At 42.8% G+C, this 20,391-nt stretch overlaps 1 protein-coding gene across 1 annotated transcript in view; it reads right to left on the bottom strand.

Moving 5' to 3' along the window:
* Positions 1 to 20,391, bottom strand: part of USP10 (ubiquitin specific peptidase 10) — a gene marked incomplete at its 5' end in the record, with an annotated part of 72,162 nt that overhangs the window by 15,249 nt on the left and 36,522 nt on the right. Inside the window, 4 exon segments of the mRNA XM_082438434.1 lie at positions 358 to 467; positions 967 to 1,058; positions 9,677 to 10,738; positions 15,230 to 15,290. Coding sequence (XP_082294560.1) covers positions 358 to 467; positions 967 to 1,058; positions 9,677 to 10,738; positions 15,230 to 15,290 — 1,325 coding nt within the window.

The raw sequence follows: 20,391 nt of genomic DNA, 5'->3' as shown, positions 1-20,391 counted from the left end.
CTAAAAAGCCTTGATGGCTAAGTAGAATGTTACCTAGTATGAAGATAGCAAACTTTAGATAACCAATGCTATAATAGCTAGTGAGCTCGTAAATCTTTTCTACATAAGTTTTTGGTATATTTCAAGTGATATAATTTGGTAAACACTAAAATTTATTCAACTGAATCTAAAGAACACAGATAAACAATGTTCCAATTCCATTTCTGGTTAACTTCCACAGAAAATCATGAACAGCACATTTAAAACAAAATAGAATTACAGGATTCATCTGCAGGAAATCAAGAACTTTGCTATTTGAATCTAATTATCAGAGGGGGAAAAGCCCACCCCTTAACACATTTTCAGCAGCTTACTTACAAGCTATCTATCATGGGTGTGGACGTACAAGGCCTTTGCACTTTTGAATACAGAGGAATGAACTTCATCAGGTGATACATCGGAGGGCAAGCAACCAATGCCTGCAGTGTCTAAATGACGGCAGTAAGGAAGCGTAAAGGAAATAAAACCGATGTTCCAAATTGTGGAAAGGCACGTAAAACACGAGAGCATATAAAACTAAGCAAGCCAAGGACACTGAACCACTTAGATATGTAAACACAAAAGGGAATAAACCAAATAATCCCGGGGAAAACTGCCTTGTGATATCCAAGTAGTTTATAAATAAGAACTGGATTCAACCAAGATAATCAAGTCGATTAACACAGGACTTCCAGTTCAAGTGGTCACTCTGCCCTGTTATTCAGGACCGTTTTAATGAGAAACTTGCCTGATTCTGTCAGTCACAGGTCAACAAATCATCTCTCTCTTTTTGGTCACGAATAGCCCAGTTAATAGGCAGTAAGGAACCGAGGTTTTGGATTCAAAATGTGGGGTAGACACCCCACAGAAGCGGAACTAAGTCGAATGTGCCCAAGGCAGAGAAAGCTGCAGAAAGCCAGCCTTGGGGACAGCCTCTGAGAAGGATACAGCATTAATGTAGCACCAGTTTCCTTTATTGATCAGCCCGCGGGGTTGCAATGACACTGGTTTATGAATCAGGGTTACGTTCTCCAGTAACTCTGAAAGAGGGAAGCACAGTGAAGACGTTAATGGCATCTCGTGAACAACTCTCACGCTCTACTCTGGGAAGGGGACCCCCTTCAACAGAGCACACGTCACATCCAAAGGGAAGGCAGGCTGTGTTACAGCTTCGTTCCGTTCAACATCATGTAATTATTTAATGATTAAAATGTTCAAAAATATTTCCCCCCAAACACTGATGACATTTATTTATCTTCCCGTGGTAATATCGCGAGGGAGCACAAGGACTGTTTTAATAAGAAACAGAAAGGGCTTAAAAAACGACATCACAGTATTAGGGAACAGACTTAAAAGATACAGGCTCTTTTAACACTGACAGCTGGGCAGGCCTCCTTGGTCGTGTGGTCCTCAGACACCATCCAGAAAGGCGTCTGTTTACGTGCAGGACCCGTCTCACTCACGTCTGGATGCCCAGCACATCACAGTGGGTGTTCGGTGACTGTTCAGCAAGTGGTGCTCCCTCTTTTAGGGGCAATCATCTCCGACTAACTGAACTGTATTTCCGTCAGAAGTCCCATTCAGAACACTAAACTCCCTCATTCCATTTAGAAATAAGCTTCGTCATCCTCAGATTCACCTTTTGATGTCACTCTTCCCCGTAGTCTTAAGATAGCTGTGAATGCCATCTTTACAAAAGAATGCTTTAAATATTGGTAAGTAACTGGCCCTTTTTCTTTTTAGAAATGTGTTATAACAAGGTCTCCCCACGTCCCTTACGAATGCTTTAACAGTGACAGCCAGCCACAATTTTTGCCTACCTTCTACTCTTGGCAAGCGCGTTACAACTTACAATGTTAACTCGCTGCACTTAATCCTCAGGGATCCCAGAGTACCACCAACCATCCCGCTTTCACCAAAAGGAAACAGAGGCTCAAGGTTAACTCGCCTGCCTGTGACCTCACAGGAGCCAGGCAGCACAGTCGGTACCCAAATCCATGACGTGCGGCCACACGACACAGCCCCTCCCGTAACTTTCAGACTGTGTACTAGGGAGCACGCATTTGATATCAGCACCCACCCAAAGCATCACTCAAACAAAAGAAGCCTTTTTTTCCTAAAAACATTTGCACTGGCAGATGTCAGACTTAAGAATTAAATGAAGAAATTAATTTGCAAGATTCTAATGTCAACACACACACTCCCTCCCTCTCTCCTGTGAGGGTAAATGCCCTCTGGCCTCTAACTGAGGAAGCACAGAGAATAATTTTCCCATTTATTAAAAAGTGAAACATAAGCGACTCAAGAGAACCCATGAAATCTGTTCAGTTAGACTAAGCTTGCCAAGGTCCTCTTGTCTCTCTCACTACGGGGCACAGCGCTGGGCCTTCACGGAGGAACAGATCAGATACAGAACTGAACCACACGCCCACGTGACTGACACCCAGCACAGACACCGCTAGGAGCTCCATCTGTATTATTCATAATCGGCCTAACAACCCTGTCAAAGAGACACCATTATCATCCCCATTTCACAGATGACAAAACTGAGGTCCAGAGGGGTTAGGGAACTGGTGCAGGGCACATGACTGAGCTGACATACGAGCCTGGGTCCCAGAAGCCGGGCTCTTTGCTCTCAGTAGACAACAGACTCTGCTTTAAGATCCTTTACTCTAAGGTTTCTGATACTAACTTTTCCCCACAAGCTGAAGATCTTCTTCTCACAGGGGATTTTTACATCCGTCTTTGAGCCATTTTACCACAAAAGCCCAGAATTTCCAATGTGTGCCACAGAATGGCAATTATTTCATACAGTTACTCTGCAAAATATCTGTGCATTTTCAAACAAGCATCAGTCCCAAATGAACGCTCCATCAAGACACCTGTGAATCTTTGCCATAGTATTTTTATATCTAAAAACAATATTAAGCTTTCACATAATCATACAACTCAAAACCAACTGCCTTCCTAACACAAGGGCCTCTGATAAATGACACGCTGCAGTTGGCTAAGCCTTGCCTGGGCACCAGGACCTGCAGGTGCAGAGAGGACTGGGCGGCGGTCCTGCTGTAGCAGGGTTTGCAGACCAGGGAAGAAGGGACCACACAGTGCAGGCTAAGCTGGGTGGGGGCAGTGGAGGGGATGCCCCGCCCTACCCAAGAACTGGAGAAACCTGAGGGGCCAGGGGCCTGTGACAGCAAATGGCACCAGGAGAACGTCTCCAGCTTGGGGTGATGGTGCCTTCCACCCAGAGGAGAGACGCAACAGGACAAGCGGGTTCTTTCCTGTTTTGGGCAGTGATGAAATAAGGAGTTCAGTTTTAAGAGTTTTAGCGGCTCAGATAAAAAGGTACGCGGAAGACACCAGTACACAGTACACTGACACTCACAGACCAGCCAGTAACGTATCTCCACTCACACACACAAACACACACGGGACCCTGCAGCTCGGGGCCTGAACTGTACGTTCTGACAGCAGTGGCTCAGGAGCGGAACCCTAAGCACCACCCACATCCAACTGACAAGCTAAGGAGACTCCGTAATGGTGATCTAGAAGGACAGGGCAGCTGGAATCAGCAGCGGAAGCAGAAGCACGTTCGAGGGCCTCAAGGAGGAAAGCAAGAGTGGAGACCACTCGTGCAGTCTCCCTTGGCCAGGAGCCTGGCTGAGGAGTAGGCAGAAGGGGGTCACTAAGGGGCTCCCAGGATCGCAAGAGGGAAGGAGCTAGGGAAGGGCAGACTCACCACAGCTTACGGTGGGGAAAGAAATGAAATAGCAACCTCAATTTTCTTGATGATACTGGAAGCAAAGTCTCCCGGGGTTGGGGGCAGGGGTGAAGGTGGGAGGGGAAGTGGCTTGACAATATCAATTCCTGTTCAATACAGACACTGAAGGAAAACAGAAAGAAAATGATCAGGGGCAGGCATGCAAGATCTATCTGAAACTTCCCTTCCATGCATCTGTTTTAACAGACTCAAAAATATGTTTATACGTAGTCAAAAGTGCTTTGGATGCATATCTTGTTAAACTAAAAACAATCATTTATGACAGGCCAACTCCACTCTCAAAGGGGAAGCAAGGGGCCTCCCTGGTGGCGCAGTGGTTAAGAATCCGCCTGCCAGTGCAGCGGACGTGGGTTCGAGCTCTGGTCCAGGAAGATCCCACATGCTGCGGAGCAACTAGGCCCATGCGCCGCAACTACTGAGCCTGCGCTCTAGAGCCCACGAGCCACAACTACTGAGCCCGTGTGCCACAACTACTGAAGCCCACACGCCTAAAGCCCGTGCTCCGCAACAAGAGAAGCCACCGCAATGAGAAGCCTGTGCACCACAACGAAGAGTAGCCCCCGCTCACCCGCAACTAGAGGAAGCCCGCGCGCAGCAACGAAGACCCAACGCAGCCAAAAATAAATACATAAATAAATAAATTTATATTTTAAAAAAGAGTTTGAGAGAACCAACACTTTTCAGTTCTCCAAAAAGAAATGTTTGCTTCAACTCCTTAAAATTAAGTTTTGACTATTTTGTGAGTATACAGTATATTAATAAAGTCACATTTCAAAAGGAATGAAAGGTTGTAAAAAATTAAGATTAAATATCTTATTGCCTAAGATTTTCTCTTAAAAACCAAACATCCACACAATTTAAATGTTCAGTGTTATAACACACTGTACATTGAGCGTTCCTCCCCCTGAAGAATTTCAATGACCACAAACTGAGCCAGACGCGAACGTCTGACGGAGCCCACCGTGCTCTGCTCCTCTTCTCCCACCCAGTCGAGCAGCACCTGTGCAAAGACAACGCTAATCCCTGTAAACAATCTCCATTCCTGTTACTGCATGTTCCTAAAATAAATGAATCCTACTGCTGTATTTCAGAAGTCAATATTCATGAATGCAGACAAGCGAGTATGAATACTGCCTTTAAATTTTTGGTGTAACAGTTGGCTCTATTTAATTAAGTTCCTTTTATAATAACAACATCACCGTTTCCATTTAGATTCTGCTAAAGTCCAATGAGCACTGAAGGGCAGCCAAAGAACAGAGAGAGGGGGGTATTTCCTGAGGTTGAACCTTTAAATCTGACCTATGGTCCCAAGTCATCACTGTTGGTTTTCTATTTTACTTTCTTTTAGGGCAAATTATCAGAAGTTGACTGTAGAAACAAACTTTCCCCCCAGAGGCCTTCTTTTCAATCCATTGTTGTTGGTATAATTTACTACTCAGATCTGTTTAGACAGTAACTTTAGGAAGGTGGGCTCCTCAAGCCATCTTTTCCACAGGAGTTGGCAGGGTTGCCCAGGAATGATGTTATAGGCACGGCACAAAATGCCAGAATGACTGCATATCACATAAAAGCTATGAAACTGAAACCATTATCTTCACCTTTGTAACAGCTCAAACATTGACATATATAGTAGCCCACATACATAACCACAAATCATTCAAATGAAATGATCCATAAACTCAATGGCAACACTGGCATTGTAAACTTTTAAGTCCACATAAGCTATGATTATTCTTATATTTTTATGCATCAAATTTTGTTTTCCTAAAATTAGCATTTAGGTCATATTACCATTTAAAATCCATGAAAACGCAAGCTGCAGAACTTTCACTGATTCTTAAGGCTCAATAACTGGCTCGTAATTGACATTCTGATGCTGCTGACCTGTTGTTCTGTCATCTTCCTAACTGTCCAGAACATTCTCCACGTGTTTTTCTTTTCCTCATTACATCACTTTGGAAGAACACACGCTATCTCGGTTACCTAATCAGGTGGAGGACAGCAAAGTGACCAAAATGTACCACTACCCGTTGGCTATAGATCAACTTATGTTTTGTAAGTGGAGGAGTGTCCATTTAGTTCTTTAAAAGAGACATAACAGAAATATCAGCCAGGACATACACCTATCAAGTTAGATACGGACTGAACTCTCACCCCACGAGTGCGATTTCTACAAACAGGTGCTGGACCTCCTCAGCTCAGGGCCTGCTGCATGATCACTGCCTGTGTTGCTTAGGAGAATTTGAAGAGAAAACGTAAAACGCTGGAGAATTATTTCCCAAGGACAGGGAAAGTATTGAATATAAACGTGATTTATAAACCACTAAAACAAAGATCAATCGGGGTATATTTTTGTTTACAATAAATACAGACCCAGGAATTCATTTTTCTGAGCAGATCCAACTTGTAGTGATTTTGTTGCTCTCTCCAGCAACAATTTTTAGGTATAAAGCTGTGCAAAATCATCTATTAAGTGTGTTTTACTAAAATTCATAATAAATGACATTACCAGATACCTCAATTCCCCCACAGAATAGAATTTTTTTAAAGCTTTCTAAGACCTCAGTTTACCTAGTTCTCTTACACTGGAATTTTAACTCCTTCTATTTGGGCATTTGGCCTAGTCTCTCTCCTCGCCCACCATTATTTACACTCCTTTAAAACAAAATACACTGATGCAAAATATAAAATACAAAATAGCTCTATTTGTGATTTGAAAGCATTTGATACAATTTAGGTTTGGGATAGGACAAGTGATCCTCAGTAAAAACCCAGGAAGAGTGTAATGTTCATCACAAGGATACGTTTCATTTCAAACTCTGACCCTGAGCTAATGGAGGGCGCACAGGCAGAGATCACTCCTACTTCTCTGGTATTCGTCATACTTACTCTCCAACAGGGGTGTGCCTCAAGTTTTGCAACTGCTTTCAGTACAAGCTAGAAGAATTAAGATTTTCAAGTTTCTTTTGCTCACCTCCTAGTTCAGTTATTCCTACTGAAAAATGGCATATATCCCCTCGCAGACACAAAGCTCTCACTGAAACACGGACCCCACGGGCCTCTTGTGCAGGTTCACGCTCCCTGCGAGGTTAGGGAAGGCATTTGGTGTTTCAGAGTAAGTGTTCTTCCCTTCCATCTCCTTCTTAAGCAAGAGTTTACACTTAAGAAAAACAGCAAATGCAAAAAAAATGTTGACAAATGACACCAAGAAGACGGCCTTGCCACCAAAAAGGTAAAAGCAGAAGCCATTACGGCAATAGGTAAACAAGACCATGGGTAAGTGAAAGCTGGCTATATTTCATTTCAAAAGGCTTTATGTGATTCTTAGTCTTTGTTTACAGTTGATTTGTCTTTCTAATTTGTGTTTCACTTGTGGTTATACAAAAACTACTTGGCATTTATTAAGCACAGACTTAATGACAGGGCAGATGATCCAGAAATGCAGGCATCCAAAATAAATGACCCTGGGGTCAAAAACTGGCTGTGGATATTTATATTATTCTAAGAACTCAAAAAAGAATAAACTTATCTGAACTGTTGTTCCCTCCTCTTTCTTTCCCAAAAGTTAATATAATGATAAACACAAAAATTATTCTCTCAGTAGAACTACTTAGACGTTAATGCAAGTCAAATTTTATGACAACCAACATCAACAGATCTTTTAATGGAGCTAGAATTTCACACAGTTAAATACTGCTTAAAATAAGTGGGCCTAGGCTTAAAAGCGTGCCCATTTAGGAGAAGTCTGTGGTAGTGATCTGACCTACAATAAACTGAACCTACCTTATTGTTTTTATAAAGTAAAACCTCTCAGGAGGAGAATAGGACAGAAGAAAAAATTCCAAACAATCCTCTTTACCTAAGCTCGGTTTGATTCCAAGAGTGACGACTATCACTGCATTATTTTACAACATGAAATACTGAAAACTGTCAGCAACTACACTGTGTATTTCTAAGGTTCAATAACCAGGCTCAAAAGAATGAAGTATTTTAAAAGGAACCACACTTCTGCTCAGATAATTAAAACATCTTTACAACTGACCTAATCAAAAATAGAATAAGAAAATAAATGGGGGTCCCCCGCGGCAATGGAGGAACACACTGCATCAATTCAAAAATGATTCGATTGTAGCAACACTCTCCACTAATACAAATAACTAAGAGCCCCCACTTTCACATCATTTTAATTTACTTTTCTTTTTTTTTTTTGCTGTTGGCCGTGCCGTGGGGCTTGCAGGGTCTTAGTTCCCCAACCAGGGAACCCAGGTCCCAGCAGTGAAAGCGCCTAACCACTGGACCACCAGGGAATTCCCTTCACAGTGTTTTAGAAAGCAGGTTAACATTACATTTTAGCAGGTCAACTAGATTTTAACACACACAGCAAACTACGTATCAAACCACATTTAAAGTCATATGACTAGAATGCTTTAAAACATTTAAAATGAATCTTTTCTTTATTTTAATAAAGACTGAGAAAATTTCCCAGGAATGGGAGGTTTTTCCTTTGTGAAGCAATTTTAAGGAACAAATACAATTACAATACCTTCTGACTTTAAACTCAGAATGCACGTTTTTAAAAGCGTCACACCATGTATCTCTCATTACAGACTAAAAATAAACTTTTAACTTAATGATCTATTCAAAGGCTTTTACTTCCCTTTCCTGACCTTGACAGCTTTCCCTTGCAATGCACACATTTTAATAATAATAAAACATTACTAGCATTTTAATATTTATAATAAAAAATTCACCCAAATAACCTAAAAGTTATCACTTTAAAGCCCAAAATGGTGAGTCATCTATCAATTAACTTCTCATTTTAAGAGAACTCCAGACACCTAGATTATTCAAAATAATGTATTCTGTATAAGAAATAAAATGCTCATTTAAAAAAATTTTGAAGTATTGCTTGCTGTCATCTTACTGCCATCAAAAGGAAGTGTTTTATATTTGATGGAATTCTGACCATTCATAAAAGGGTATGCATTTTGCATCTTGCGACTGCTTTCACCTTCACCCTGGTAATGAATGCTGTCAGGCATACCAAAATGTTAAATCAGCAAACATCACATAAAGCCTAAATAAGACAGCTAATTTTAACTCGGCTAAGGGGCAAAAACCTGAAGAGGTGGTTACTAGTAACTCCTCGGAACAATGAAGCCTGAAGAGCAGCCCCGGCTTCTTAGACGTGTATAGACAGACACGGCTCCTGTTTCTGACTTTCTACTTCAACTTTAAAAATCGCAAGTCATGCAGCTTTATAGTTTTACTGTGAACTGGTCCTACTTTTGAGCCTCAGCATGTCGAATAAAACATTAACTTTAGGCCAAACTGTTACAGTTTTTCTCATCTTGTCAAGAGTTGGCCTTGGTGTGTTAAAACTGAGAAAAATCCATTTACTCAATCCAAAATAGGCATTAAAAAGAAAAAAAACCCAAATACTTTCTTATATCCTGAGAAATAAAGAAAAGAAACCATGCAAAGTGAGTCCAAATCAGGGGTTATGACAGCAAAGGTACACAACAGATGGAACACAGATGGGACCGCCTATCACACAGTCACACAATGGAGCACAATCGCTTGATCAAAAGGCAAGAAGTGGAAACGTCATTTGTCAACAGAAAAGGACTGGTAAAAAAGTGGTAATGGACATGGATTTTCCACTTAACATAAAGGCAGGACACCCCTCCCCACCCCATTTTGCTCATACACCATTATACTTCTAGTAACATTTAAGGTACAGGCATTATTCAGAAAGTCCTCTTAACACACGGTAAATCAATCTACTACCGCTCTGGGTAACAACATACCACCAAAGTTTTTAGCCCAGACTGCTCCCATCTTGGCTTCACACTTGTATCTTTTGAACTATACCTGCAATCTTTATGGCTACAGGATCTTCTGAAACTGGAACCAGCCCTTCCTTGACTTCGGCCTGCTTTTCAGAGACCAGGGAAGATGTGGCGGGAGGGGAATACTTAGCTTCCATGGAAACCACGGGCGAGGAGGAGGAGCAGGAGGAAGAGGGCTTGGAATCATGAAAGAGGCTGGCCCACGACTTGGCGGGCTGGCTCTGACCGGCAGGAGCGGCGGCTGCCGCAGAGGCCGGGGCGTCCGCGGGAGGGGGGCTGCTCTCAGCCTTGGCGGGGTCCGAGTCCGAGCTCTCCACAGTGTGCAACTCCACCCCGTTGGCAGCTGTGCCCTCAACCAAGGATTCAAGTATTTGTCCGTTAGTGACTCCAAGGTTCTCAGTAGTATCGGTCCCAACGGCAGGCTGAGCCACAGCTGTCCTCAACAGGGTGTCCCTGCTGGCCTCTGCAGGGAGGCGAGAGGGCTCCAAGTTGGCCCCGGGGCAGCCCTCAGGCTGCCCTGCAGTCCTGGCCCCGCTGTCAAGGGCTCCGGGGAAAGAACCAGCTGGCACGGCGTCGCTGACGAAGTCCGTGGTGTCCTGGGGGCTGCCCCAAGTCCTGGGTGTCCCCACGGGGGGCACATCACCCATCGAGTCCACATCCTCCGTGCCTACACTGTTGGGGACTGCTGGACCGGCATGGCCATTGACCAGGGCTTCTGTGGAAGGACCACCCTCGCCGCCGTCTTTCAAGTAACTGTAATATCCAGGGGGGCGTTTTTTCTTCTTTTTACGCTCCCGTTGTCCAAGACCACCCGAGACGCCATCGTTCTCTAAAACTTCCGCCTCCACGTTAGAGCTGCCATCCAGGGCGAGGGCAGAGCCTGGGTACTGGCAGTCAGCTGAGCTGTAGTTCACTTCTTTATCGATGTCATTGGGGATCTTTTTGGAAGTTGTGCAACTAAGGATAAATTCAGGGGCCTGAGGATTCAATGTGCTTGAAATACTGTAGTTGGGAGTTCTCAGCAAAGTGTCATTGGGTTCAATTACTTCATTAACACCAAATTCAATTCTCTGACAGTCCTGTCCTGTTTAGAAAGAAAATGATCAGTAAACATCCCATTAGTTAAGAACACAGCTATACAAACTATAAAAGTCTCAGTAATTACGTCTTTTTGAAACTGAAACCTAAAGTCTTGTAGTAATTAACGAAGCTATGACATTTAATTTCTGTGCTGAATAAATAATTTGCTGAAATAAATAATAACTACAAAATTATAGTTAACCTGGGGATATGAAATACAGAAGCCTGTATTTATTTTCCACTCTCAGGGTAGCTAAGGGAGACTTTCAGAAGGTAGAAATTAAAACAAAATTATAATAGAAAACAAATAATATTCTGCCTATCTAAACACATCCCTCAATAATGATATCTGACTTTATTCGCTAACTCTATAAGCCTGAGACTAGGGCATATGTATCTTGGAAAACTTAATTTCAAAAAACCAAGATGACTAACATGGGGACTTAAAAATCAATGCCATATTATATATATTTATGTATATGGCTTCTCTAATTCGTGTAATTTAGTAATTCCAAAAATATGAATTACACAAAAGCACTCTTCCAAATGATCCATCTCCCGGATCTTCTCTACTGACAACCTTAACTGAAGTCCAAAAATGGCCTTACATGAGTGCATGTGAATTCTACATTAATTCATACTGGATTAACTCCATGGGTAATGAAGGTACTTCCAAAAATCCCAAAAAGATAAACTTAGGACTGCAAACCTTTAAAAATCTCCTTGCAATCCTTCGATTACTTTCTCCCCACTGACAACCACCTACATATTCTATCCATTCTAACATGGACTTTTTCCATAGGTCACATCTCAGAAATTAGGTTGAGTTTTAGAATCAACTGAGTCTTTCAACAGACACCGAGCACCAATGTCATCTTATATCTGATGAAGTAGTTATACATTTAGAAGTTAAGGAATGGACAAGTGCTTTTTAACTCATTTTTTGTGCATAACTGAAGATTTCTCCAAGTCTAGCACAAGAGACCCACTTTTTTTCCAAGGTATGTATTTCAAGGGGAAAAAAATCACCATAACAAAATAATCATATTCTATTAACAAAACTGAATATATTTTACTTTGGAAGTCTTTTTAGAGAAGAAAAAACAGCCCCACAGAGGGACCAGGGCCCTAAACAGTTTCCTAATTCTCCGTCTGTTTTGATATCACACGCCCTGAGGGTGGGGGGAATACAACAGCCTGACAAACAAAAAGTTCCTGAAAAAAGAATATTCATGATGGTTACGCCTAACAGCAGGCTTTACTATAAAGCCACCGACAGGACAATTTGAATCCTTTGGCCCCTGAGAGCTGATCTGTTGTTTCCTTGTTTTGAAAACCATCACCACAGAGAAATTAATTTCTCTATTATTATACCTAAAAGTGAACTGTCCAGTCTGCTTCCAGGTATCCCCTATCCTGTGAGGTTTCAAGGGTGCAGGGCTGCTAAATGGACTGAAACGGGTGTACCTGAAGAAGCGCAGGACACTCGGCATGAGGAGGCTGCCCTTTGGAGGCTGTCACGTACCTTGTGAATCACACTAAGAATTAGTATGTGCCGTATCATGCAGCGCGTGCCAGATTTTGATTATTTCCGGTAGACACAGTGTCTTCCACATCTCAGTTCTTAATCTTATCGTATCACACAACATTCTAGAATGTGATGTGACATTAACGGAACCATTTCAATATGCTACAGTTGTCATCAAAACATTTACCCAACAAAGTATCTGACCACAACCCTGGAAGTCCGATTCCTACCCAGAACAGTTCCTTTTCTTATTCAGGAACACCGGTCGTGGACACACACGTGCACTGCACTCCAGGGCAGAGAAGTCAGGACAAGGCCCAACCTGTCAGGCCAGAAGAGTGGTGGAAGGCCTGGAAGCTCCTGAGCACTCGGGTCATGCAGGCAGTGGATTTGTTGAGGGAAGGAAAACCAGCTCAAGTAAAACAATTACATGCTAACACAGCACTTCTCAAAGTCTGCGCCCTGTAGCACACACGGTACAGTGGCCTGGGGTGCCCGGATGGGGTCCCGGAGTCTGCGATGTTCAGAGGTCCCAGGAGATTCTCATGCCCAGGGCTGTCTGAGAGCTACTGCTTAAGTGGCTTCCTCGGCTGATTTCTCCGATCAACTCTTAGTGAGTCAATTCAACAATCACAGAGCACCTAGCTATGTGCAAAGTGCTTATTATTGGGGAGGGGGGTGGGGTACAGAGGTAAGACAAGGTCTCCGCCTCAAGGAGTTACATCTACTAGGGAGACAAACATTTAAGACGGGAGATGACAATGCAGAGGGTGGGTAAGATGAGGCCTCAACAGCTTTACAAAAAGAATGCTTCCTGACACAGGGAAAAGAGATCTATTTTGATCAGAAGCTAGAGAGAGGTCAGTGGAATCGACAGGATAACTGGATGGGGTGGGTGGTGAGAAGTAGGGGCTGTTTCCCGCTTTGGGAACTGACTTAAAAAAGGCAGCAGTATAAAAGGCACGCCATGCAGGAGCCCCCGCCAAGAGTGTGAGTCGCTGGCTATGGTGGGCAGTAGAACAAATCCCTCTAAAGTGTTCATCCAAAACCATCCTGAGGGTCTACAGCATGGCAGATACTATACTGTGCAGCTGCTAAACACAGAAACGGATGAACTGTGGTCTCTGCCACCCACAGCTGAACTCAGCCTAAAGAGGGAGGCAGAGTGAGCTAGCACTCACTGCAGGAGAAACAGAAGTAATGGAAACAGAGCAGAAAAGGTCTTGGAGAAAAGGGGCCTTTAAGATGGCCTGTCACTAACAGTGTGAACAGCCGTGTTTTTGGAGGATTAAAAGATGGACTTGAGAAGAGAGAGGAGAGAATGGAGAAAAAGAGCCAAGAAGGGGATTCCCTGGTGGCGCAGTGGTTAAGAATCAGCCTGCCAATGCAGGGGACACGGGTTCGAGCCCTGGTCCGGGAAGATCCTACATGCCATGGAGCAACTAAGCCCGTGCACCACAACTACTGAGCCTGCGCTCTAGAGCCCACGAGCCACAACTACTGAGCCCACGCACCTAGAGCCCATGCTCTGCAACAAGAGAAGCCACCATAACGAGAAGCCCGCACACGGCAACGAAGAGTAGCCCCGCTCGCCGCAACTAGAGAAAGCCCACGCGCAGCAACAAAGACCCAACGCAGCCAAAAATAATTATTAAAAAAAAAAAAAAAAAAAAAAAAGAGCCAAGAAGCGTAACTGAGCAAGGATGCCAGCCTAGAAGGAGGGATGTGGCGAGAGAGAGAAGGAAATGGATTAGAGGCGAGTGGCACTGGCACACTGGGGGGTCGGACGAGGGGAGGAGGGGGAGGCGCAGCCTCCATCTCCAGCCTAAGCGACTGGGAGGCTGGTGAGGCCACTACCTGGACCAGGACGGAAGGACTATCATGACAGGGAAAATAATGAGACATCTGTTAAGCACTGAGTAAACACCTGTGGCACACCTCCTATGCGCCACGTGCACGAAGATAGGGAGAACCTCAACCCACATATAACAAAGCCACTCTGGAGGCCGGGCGGCCCTGCAAGGGCACGTGGGTCCCTCCAGCATCGCTTAGTTTATTGTCGTCCTAAGCCATCATTGGAACTGTTCTCTCCCTTACTTTCCTTACAAAGTTGCTAATAATTTTAGATATAATCACTTTCGCATTTTACTACAGATAGAAAGTTTACATAGTCTTTTCAGGGTTTATATTTAAATCTAAACTATAATAAAACCCTTTCGTAGGCCAGACAAGGCTAAAGAAACAGGGAACCAAATCCCTGCTCTCAAAGAAAAGGTTAGGCTTTTAGCTTCTCCAAGGCCAGCGAGGACCTTTAACAATGCAAACTGAAAAATGGCCTAACGGGTTTGACATGTGCAAGGCCCCTGCTGTTAGTAACACTGGGCACTTAAATAACACGAAAGGGCTGCATCTCAACAACCGCCATCTCCACTTATCAGCTCAGTGTCTGGGACAGAGGCACTCAATCAATCAATAACAGGCCAAGAGGTGAAGAGGTCGCCTGAATTCCCAAGAGCCTTGGTGACAGACGGGGACATAAACACAAACTGCAGGACAACAGACCCGAGCTGCCACTGAACCAGGCAGAAAGCACGTGCTCAGAGAATCGCCAGCTCTGGACCCAGCAGCCAGTGCATCCAGAGAGAAAGCTCACTTCAGAACCTTTACAAAGAGCTTTGGCTATGAAGGAATATATATCTGTGTCACTGAGGACTGTTAGGAAAAAACAGAAATGAGCAACTATTTCCTTAACTCCCCTTTGCACGTCTGGCACTCTGAAGCACAGAATAAACTTTAATTCATTAGTCAAAGTGGTTCGGTGATTAAATCTGCTATAGCTTACAGCAAAAACATCAAGCAATAAAGGAATGCTTATCCAAAAGGTATGGACCGACAGGAGAACACCACTTCCAGGAAGCCTGCCCACCCAGCACACACGTCAGGGAATGAAGGAGAGCACAAGCTTACCATCGGGTAGCTCAGCAGCGGCCTGCGTGCCACACAGAACTGCTCCACCGTACGGAGGAAGCTGCACAGGGAATCGGAAAGCAAATTTTAATTCAACAAATTGTTAAAATGCAAAACATGCTATTTCATTAAAGCAACCTTCATTAAAACACTTTATCCATGCAACTTCTCGTGACATTATTTTTAACAAAATAACACAGACGGAGAGACAGTAAGATTAAACATCTTCATTTTAAAACACCATCGGAATGCTTTCAAACATTTATTGTTAATAAACAGATCCAAAAACGAGGCAAAAAATAAAAATGGGCTCCAATGGACATGTCAATCCACTACAATAAAAGGCTCATGACACACCCTTCACTTCACAGGAGCTGCAGACTGCCCACCAATACAACAGTGCTTGTCTTTCTCCATCCACTGGTAAAGAGTCTTCGTGACCATCTGCGCTTGACGTTCACCATCACTACATGTCCACTCAACCAGAGGCAGGAACCAGGCCCAGGGGCAGAGAGTGGACAAGGCCCCTGAGAAGGAAAAGCCTGGGAACCGTGGCTCCCTTTTTCACAGGGTGCCTTAGATAACTGAGTTAACGGCTAGTGGTCACATTCCTTGTTTGGAAGAGAGAAAGCAAAAGAGCAGGTGTCTGAGCTCTTTGTAAATGCAGGAAGGTATCATGAATACACCAAAATTTTCCTTCCTAGCTATTCCATAATACTTAGAGGAGTTAGAAATGTTTCAAATGGATATGTTTGAGATGAGAAAGTTTACGATGGGAAGGGGTAAGGTAAGTGGACAGATAATTGCCACCTGAAAGCAGAACAAAAGAACAAAACAATTATCGGTACATCCTAACACAGAACTTCTCGAAGTCTGCACACTGCAGCACACACAGTACAACGGCCTCGGGTGCCTGGATGGGGTGCCTGGATGGGGTGCCGGAGTCTGCGATGTTCAGAAGCACCCATGGGATTCTCACGCGCACGACTGTCTGGGAACTACTAAAGTGGCTTCCTCAGCTGCTTTCTGCAATCAACTTACTGGGTCAATTCAACAATCACAGAGATAAAAGTTCTCGCCTCAGAGAATTAATGACAAATAAGAAGCTAAGAAAACAAAGGCAGATTTGAAAGGAACTGACCGCTTTCTGCACTTGAGAGCAGCACAAGTTTCCACCACACGGGGGCACCCCAGCATTCATCACGGCAAAGCCCAGGTGGGCTGCACTTGGCCCGGCACTTGCAGCGCAAGACCATTCCACACAACATCCAAATGCTCACACCCGGTGCCCCAGCATTTACCGCTGGCACGGACACGCGGAGCAGAAAGGTGCGTCTGGGGAAGCCACAAATCAGGGTGGCGTCCCTCGGCAGTCACGAAGGACGTTCAGCAAACGCCCATACACAGAACTGCCTCTTTGTTTCCATCAGTGATACTAGGGTGCCCCCTGGTGATGAAAACTACACAGCTGTAAGGGGCTCAAAGTATTTTACTTTGTTTTTTAAAATCACACTGCACTTCCACAAAATCTAGGGCGCGGAAGAGGCAGGATCTGAAAACAGCACCTGGCACACTCCAGGGCAATACTACCATTTCTGTTAGTGTGTTTGAAACACTTATTTTGATTTACTAATCTGGTAAGTGCATAATTGTGGGAATTACTGAATGCTGGAGTGAGTTCAGGCAGAGAAAAAATGTGTGTTTTATTTTTACTCTATAGCCTCGTACATGGCGCCTTTAATTCAATGAACCTCTGTCACCTGTAAGATGCCCCTTAGTCTGCGGTAAGTGGGTATAATAAATACACAGCAGAATAAAAGTGTAAGAAGTGTTCAAAGTTCTCATAGCTACTTATAAGAATAGAGAATTTTAAAAGCACAGCAAAAATATAAAATCTCACACAAAAATGCAAACTGAGCTGTGTGAAAAATGGAAGTCTACTTATATTAGATACAAAATCAAACCGACCCAGTCTGAAAGTAGTGCTACCATACTGTGAGGTCAATACTTGTGCCCTTCGATAAGAAGGTAATATTTTTAAATCTTTTTGGTGCTGCCACTATTTATTGTGCTCTCTCTAAAAGACCCTCATGAACCCTGAATCTCCCCTCTGAAATCCCATTAAGACACCAAACCACTGAGAACAACTGTCTTAACTCTGCTTCACTATACACACACACACACACACACACACATGCACACACCTCTACAGCTTGGACTATGCTATCCTGGGCTTGTTTATTCCGCGGCTGGTTGAGGTGTATGAGTTGCCCAATGTTGAGTTTCTGGAAAGTTTAAAGAACAATAAGCATTCTCTCCCTATTTTTGAACACCCATATAATAGGATTATGACTGGAGCTCAAAATACGCTTTTTCAGTAAGTATACTGTATATTTTTTCCAGTTGGAGAAATTCATTTTTAAATTGCCCTGGCTTATCAACTGGAAGGCAGCTTTAGTAAAGGTATCAAGGCTCTCAGTTGAGAGGTATGATGCTTTTGTAGAAAGTTAGACTATTTTTACATTTTAACACCCTGTATTTCTCAAATTTGGTTTCTCAGTCCTTGGTCCCAAGCAGAGAAAAAATACTTTAAAGTTCCTAATAGCCAAAAAAATATACGACAGGGTTCTAATAATGCCATGGCCACATGGAAGGAACTGTGAAGGTATGAGGTGCAATCGTTTTACCTCTGAGATAAAAGGTCAAACAAATGATGACGCAGTGGAATGAGATAACCATTCCTCACCCACCAGTGCAACCACACACCACTCCCACTAAGCAGCCCATGTCCCATGTGATGATATTACTATTATAATCCAGCCCCCGTGTTATAATAATCACACAGTGAGAAAGATACCTCAGCCTAATCATGCTAATTAGCCTGTGTTTCTCTTTTGCAGGTTGCTGGACCATATGTGAATCTGACAGACAACACTTGTCATACCTCCCCCCAAACACTGATGACACACAACTATAGCTTCCGCAAATAAAAAGTCTGGGGACTTCCCTGATGGCACAGTGAATAAGACTCCGTGCTCCCAATGCAGGGGGCCTGGGTTCGATCCCTGGTCAGGGAACTAGGTCCCACGCACCACAACTAAGAGTTCGCATGACACCACTAAAGATCCCGCATGCCACAACTGAAGATCCCACGTGTTGCAACTAAGACTCGGCACAGCCAAATAAATAAATAAATATTTTTTTTCAAGTTTGGTGTAACTTTACTATCAAAATCCTTCGTATCTACTAACATGTGGTACACACGAGATATTACACAATGCATTAATGGCTTCCCAACACGTCTGTGAGGTAAATAAGCATCCTCCACTTTCCAAATTCACAGTTTTAAAAAAAGGCACAATGAGATGGAGGAAACTGCCCAAGACCATCAAGCCTGTTTAAGTAGCAAAGGGAGAAAGGAACCCAGCTCTTTAGACCTGATATACGGTATATTCTCCATTTTCATACCACAGGAAAGCCCAAGTTTTTATTCTGAGACTTACTTGCAAACAGGCACTCACAGACTCACACACACACGCACTCACTTGAGACAAGCTATAAAGTACAGAATTGGGCTTTTACTGTTTTTTTAAACTCTTAATCACAAAGAGCACAGTTACAGTTAGACTGTGGTGTTCCCAGCAAGTACGACCATATTTTAGTGTGAGTCAAGACAAAAATTGTGTAAAACTTGAATCATTAGTACAGTACACAGAGTACAACCTCAATTAACACTAACACTTGGGGAATATAGGATTTGATTATGTTTGTCCTAATTAACTTTTTTAAATTAGAAAAGACTAAACTTCAATCCTTATTCCACAGAATTCTAAAATGCATAGATACGTTTTATTGCCTGAGGAAATACGATATATAATCTAGCTTTCACTATTTCCCAGCTCATACTCTTAGATTTCTTAAAATCATAACTGCTAACATCAACAAACACAAGAGACAGAGGTGGCATTGAGCTGAATTTATTCATTTTCTAAAATAAAACCTGATATAAGCTTTATCTTCTGATATCTTTTTCCTAAAGTGAAGAAGACAAGTAATACATCTTTCTTATAACTGCATAGCCTACATAATGCTTTCAATATGCTCTCATTTAATCCTACTTCCACAATCCTAAAAAATTTTAGAATTCAAGAAGCCAAGGTGCAGAGCCAAGGACTTGCCAAGGTCACATGTAGGTGGCCCACCCAGACCCTAACCCTATTTTAAGCACTTAACTTCTCCTGCCCCATTTTAACAAACAAAAGAACTCCATACATGAATATCTAATATGCATGCAAATATATCCCTTATTAAGGGATCCAAAATTAAGGAGTCTAAAAGGCTAGTTAGATTTCATTAAAAGTTAACTAAGATTTTACTTAATATATACACTTACTTCTCCCTTTTCTCCTTTTCAATGCAATTTCAACAGTCTTCATATTTAAAACATCAATCTGAAAAAATGTTCCAGATAAGTTTTTATTAAACTAAAATAGTAACCATCAATCACATGAAGAGTGGACATAAAAGAGGACCTGGATGGAGATATAGCACAATCCTGTTCAGGAAACTATCACAGAGATGTTAACTCTCCTACAAATTAATGCATAATTTTAACACAATTCCAATTGAAATTTCAATAGGATTTTTCATGGAACTTCAAGTGCTGATCATAAATTCCTAGGGAAGAGTTATGGATGAGTGAGAGACAAAATACCTCTAAGTATAAAGGGGTGCCTGTCCTACCATAAGACTGATTATAAAGCTGCTGCAATTAAAACAGGGGAACCAGAACCCACTGAGCCCATGTGGAGATGTGCGGCCTGACTGTGGCACCCCAGCAAAGGGTGAATGGCTCTGGGACAACTTGCTATTGCCATTGGCGGGGGGGGGGGGGGGGGGCGGTGGTTAACATCCCCAACACACACACGATCAACACCGCAATCTCAGTTTCATTACATACTAAACTGAAAATAAAAACTTTAAAACTTTTTAAATGTCTTTATTACCTCAAGGAAGGGAAGAATTTCTTAAAGATATTTTTTAAAAAACCAAAAATCCACAAACCATGAGGAAAAAAATCAATACATTTAACATTAAAACTTAAAAATGTATTCCTGAAGATTATTAATCCTATAAATCAATTTTAAAAAAGACAAGCCATT

Source organism: Balaenoptera physalus (genome assembly GCF_965194825.1).
Source record: "Balaenoptera physalus genome assembly, chromosome: 19".
In the NCBI taxonomy this organism is placed as follows: Eukaryota; Metazoa; Chordata; class Mammalia; order Artiodactyla; family Balaenopteridae; genus Balaenoptera; species Balaenoptera physalus.
This window is presented reverse-complemented; position numbering and strand designations above follow the sequence as displayed.